The sequence below is a fragment of the Cyprinodon variegatus genome, unplaced genomic scaffold, assembly GCF_000732505.1.
Source record: "Cyprinodon variegatus isolate N-32 unplaced genomic scaffold, C_variegatus-1.0 Scaffold628, whole genome shotgun sequence".
Classification (NCBI taxonomy): domain Eukaryota; kingdom Metazoa; phylum Chordata; class Actinopteri; order Cyprinodontiformes; family Cyprinodontidae; genus Cyprinodon; species Cyprinodon variegatus.
Window position 1 is genome coordinate 199337 of NW_015151081.1, and position 4512 is coordinate 203848.

Below are 4512 nucleotides of genomic sequence, written 5' to 3' on the forward strand. Positions count from 1 at the left end.
GTAGTAGAGGACATGTACCTGTATATAAAAAACGCGCCCTATAGTCCGGTGCGCCTTATGTGTGTGTTAAATACAGAAATGGCACACGTAACTGAGACTGCGCCTTTTAGTACGGTGCGCCTTATGGTCGTGAAAATATGGGTAGCACTTTTTTTTTTACTAAATTGTGAGTGCGAAAAAAAAAAGATTGCTGTGTAATAAGTGGCCTGTTCTATATAGCTTGTGCTGCAAATTTTTATAGTATGTAGGAAATTAAAGCCAATTGTCTGGTACTAGCAGTTTGAGGTTGTAAAAAAGATACATTTCTTAGTCATGGAGTTAGAAGTAATAAGTCTATTAATTAAAAGAATAATGATGAATATTGTCAATCATGTGCTTTATATAAGTATCATAAGATTCAAAAAGTGCTACAAACAAAAGTAAGCAAACAAACATTAAAACAACAAAAGTTTATTAGAAATCTGTCATAAAACATGAAAAACTTCCTCCAAAACCATCTGACAGAGATGGAGCCAAAGTCAAAATTTCATGAAGATTATGCTCTAAACAAGTGGATTTATGTTGCCCAAATGCTCAGAATAGCAATGTTTTTATGCACAAGATTTCACTATCAGATTAAAATGTGTTTAGATAAAAAAAAATCCTCAAAAGGCTTTAAAGATTCAATCCTTTCGTTTTTATTTAGTTTCAAGGTTTACATATTTTATTGTAGTATTTATGTATGTGCTTTCTAAAACACCTAGAATCAGTTTAAGTAAGTTATGACTGGTTAATACATGAATGGCCTCTATCTCTAGGTGATAGAGGTTCACCTGGCGACCCTGGATTCAAAGGAGAACTTGGTGACAGAGGATTCCCTGGAGAAAAGGGTAACTACAATCTTCTTTCACATTTCTTTTCTAGAGAAGGCCAAAAACCAAAAGGATTTGGTATACCAATAAAGTTTGTTACAAGGACTTCAAGTGTTGCTAAAGTTTTCATCTTACCAGTTTGCTGACCCTCTTCATTTACCATGAAAGTTGGTGAAGTTGCACCAGAAATCTTTTGGATCTCTTCACATTTGTTTTCTTTCACATTTTCCCTAATTTATACCCAAATGTATTCTGTTTTCAGGTACTGAAGGCCCCCCTGGTCCCCCTGGCCCTCGAATAATGATCAAAGGAGATATTGGATTCCCAGGTGATCAGGGTTTACCTGGTCCTCAGGGACCACCAGGGCTTCCTGGACAGAAGGGACAGCAAGGTGAGCTTTTTCTCTTCATCGTAATCCTATTGTTGGGGTTGATGTTTGAATTGTTGATCATTTCAACTCTTGCAAATGATTTTTGTTTTTTCCCTTTAGGTGTGACGGGTATCCAGGGCCTGAAAGGAGAAACAGGTATTAATGGATTTGATGGTCAGCCAGGAGCTAAAGGAGAACCTGGTATGCCAGGACCACAAGGTGAGAATGCGACAAGATAAGAGGTGGAGATCTTTAGTGATGTGAAGTTAGATTCCATTTTCTAACTCTTCTATGTATTTAGGACCCAGAGGATTTCCAGGTCCCCCAGGACCTGATGGTGTTCAAGGTCAAGTAGGTCCTCCTGGCCCATCTTCCATGGAGCATGGTTTCTTGGTAACACGTCACAGCCAAAGTATTGAGGTTCCTCTGTGTCCTGGGGGTACCAGGTTAATCTATGATGGATACTCCTTGCTCTATGTGCAAGGCAATGAGCGTTCCCATGGACAAGACTTAGGTAGGAAAAAAGGAAATGGGAAAGCGATGGGACATATGGATAATTAGAGGAGGAATCTTTAAAGTATGTTTTTTTATTTTTTTTATTTTAGGTACAGCAGGCAGTTGTCTCCGAAAGTTCAGCCCCATGCCATTCTTATTCTGCAACATCAACAACGTGTGCAACTTTGCATCTCGTAATGATTACTCCTACTGGCTAACCTCACCGGAGCCGATGCCAATGAGCATGGCACCAATCACTGGGGACGGCATTAAACCCTTCATCAGCAGGTTTTCTTTCGACCCTGTTCTAATATGGCTGGCCTGCGTCATACCAATTATCCACAACATATTTTGTTGTTTTCATGTGTATGCAGGTGTGCTGTATGTGAAGCTCCGGCTATGGTGATAGCAGTCCACAGCCAGACAATCAGGATCCCACCATGCCCTGAAGGCTGGAGCTCTCTTTGGATTGGCTACTCCTTTGTCATGGTAACTGAATGTAGTTTCAGTTCAATTCAAATTCAAAAATACTTAATTAATACCAAAGGCCAATTAAATAAAAAGGCAAGATCATCTTTGTACACTTACACTTGGAATCAGCTTGTGTAAAAATAGTGCCACACAAAGAAACTTTGCTTGCCTTCTAAAGCCAGATGATTTTGGTAGGTTTCTGTTCTCTAAGGTTGTTCAGATCTCTGATAATACAAACATTATAATTAAGGAAAGAAGAGGGATTTTTAGCTAAAAACCCCTCTTCAACATTGGTAAGATTATTCAGCAGTACCAATAGGTAACGAACTGAATGAAAAAAGAATCGTAGACTCAACTATTTTTCTCACTTTTTTTACACTAATCTAAGACTTTTCTTCTTTCCTTTTGCGCCTCCACTTGCCTACAAATAGAGCAAAACGAAAAAACATGTCATAAAATATAATTAACCAATAAGGTGTGATTATTTAATCAGAAGACTTTTTTTACAACCAGTGTAAGCTTCTGACATAAAGCTTCATAAAGTCAAAGTACGTGATTAGGCCCCTTCAAGTTCTTTAGGTCTCTTGGCTCATAATCCTATGATTTCAAAAACACTTTCCTTGGACTTAGACAAGCGGTATATAGCAGTTGGAGTAAGATAAACATTACCAATATAAAGTGCAGCAGTGATCAGAAAGTAACAATGTAGAGAAAAAAGAAACTGGTACCAAACCAATAATGGTGCAAAATGGCATTAATGTGAAAAAGTTCAGTGCAGTGCAAAATACATGCAAAATGCAGTAGAACATTTAGCTGTGTCCTATTTAAAAGGATTATAAAATGTCAGCAACGTGGGTAGTGCAAAATAATGTTGAAAGTGTGATGCACAGTCTTGATTAGAGTTTCAACAGTCTGTTGGCAGTGGGGAAAAAGCTGTTGCAGAACCTGTTGGTCTTGCAGTGAATGCAGCAAAGCCTCTTCCCATAGGACAGCATGGCGATCAGTCCATTGCGTGGTTGTGAGGGGTCGCTGATGTTACTGGCTTAGGACATGCAGAGCTGGGAGGAAATGTCTTTTATGGAGGGGAGGGGAGCCCTGATGATCCTCTCTGCTGTCCTCACCTCTCTTCTCATGTTCTTCATCTTATGTAGTTTGAATAGATGCTCTGATCTAGATTTTTATTGCTTTCTGATGCCAGTACCATTTTTTTCTGACTAAACATTAGCCAAATCATGACCAATGCGGCACTTAAAAGTCAAATTGCTTGTCAGTTCAAACCTACTTGGCAATAAACTTGATTCTGATTTTAAAAATGACATAAAATTATAACCTTACTATACTTGAAAACTGAGCAGCTATCATGTTTTTTTTACTTATATAGTATCCATAGATTTGTTTTATGTTGTGTTTTCTAACAATATTTCACATCAATGCAAGATGAACAAAAACATATCATTAATAGCTCTCTTATTAACAACAAATTAACGTAATCCCCATCTAATCTTTATTGCTTTGTGTGTTTTTCTGCAGCACACCAGTGCGGGTGCCGAGGGTTCAGGTCAGGCTTTGGCCTCTCCTGGTTCCTGTCTGGAGGAGTTCCGCAGTGCTCCATTTATTGAATGTCACGGTCGAGGAACCTGCAACTACTATGCCAACTCCTACAGCTTCTGGCTCGCTACCATTGAGACAGAGGATATGTTTAGGTAAGACTAATAATTTCTTCTTGCACGATAACTTAAAGACCGTTAAAGGTTTGCTTTTTGTGGTCTTAACTGGTTTGTATTTTTTATATAGTGTTGTATAATGAAGGCAGTTTCATTATACAACACTATATAACAACCACAATGCATTAGAGCATTGCACTTTAATAGAAATAAAAATAAGTAGATGGTCTGTTAAGGTCAGGGGACTCCAAAGTGCTTTACACAACATTGTGTCATTCACCTATTCTCTAATGCTAGTAGTGGCAAGCTAAGTTATAGCCACCACAGCTGCCCCAGGGCACTTCTTTTAAATAAACAGTGAGGACCTAAGATGCACACATCCCTGACTTTCATTCATTTTCTACAGTCTAACCATGACACCTAAAACCTAACATTTATGGGTGGATACCTCACCCGCAAGTATAATAACACACACAACCACCATTAGTCGATAAGGTGGGTTATTTATGCCAGAGGATGCAACAAAAAGCCATGTTAAAATCAGTACAAAATAGTTAAAATTTGTGTATTCTTTTGTTTTGTTTTCAGTCCACAACTTAACATACATTTTTAGTGACTTTTAAAATAAAGAAACAGTGCACAGGTTTGAATCCATTTATTT

At 38.2% G+C, this 4512-nt stretch overlaps 1 protein-coding gene across 1 annotated transcript in view; it reads left to right on the forward strand.

The window, feature by feature from the left end:
* The window catches only part of LOC107096495 (collagen alpha-1(IV) chain-like), a 64245-nt gene that overhangs the window by 57429 nt on the left and 2304 nt on the right, over positions 1-4512 (forward strand). Inside the window, exons 45-51 of the mRNA XM_015393161.1 lie at positions 798-869; positions 1114-1242; positions 1342-1440; positions 1523-1735; positions 1827-2004; positions 2091-2205; positions 3718-3890. Coding sequence (XP_015248647.1) covers positions 798-869; positions 1114-1242; positions 1342-1440; positions 1523-1735; positions 1827-2004; positions 2091-2205; positions 3718-3890 — 979 coding nt within the window. The remainder of the gene's footprint in view (positions 1-797; positions 870-1113; positions 1243-1341; positions 1441-1522; positions 1736-1826; positions 2005-2090; positions 2206-3717; positions 3891-4512) is intronic.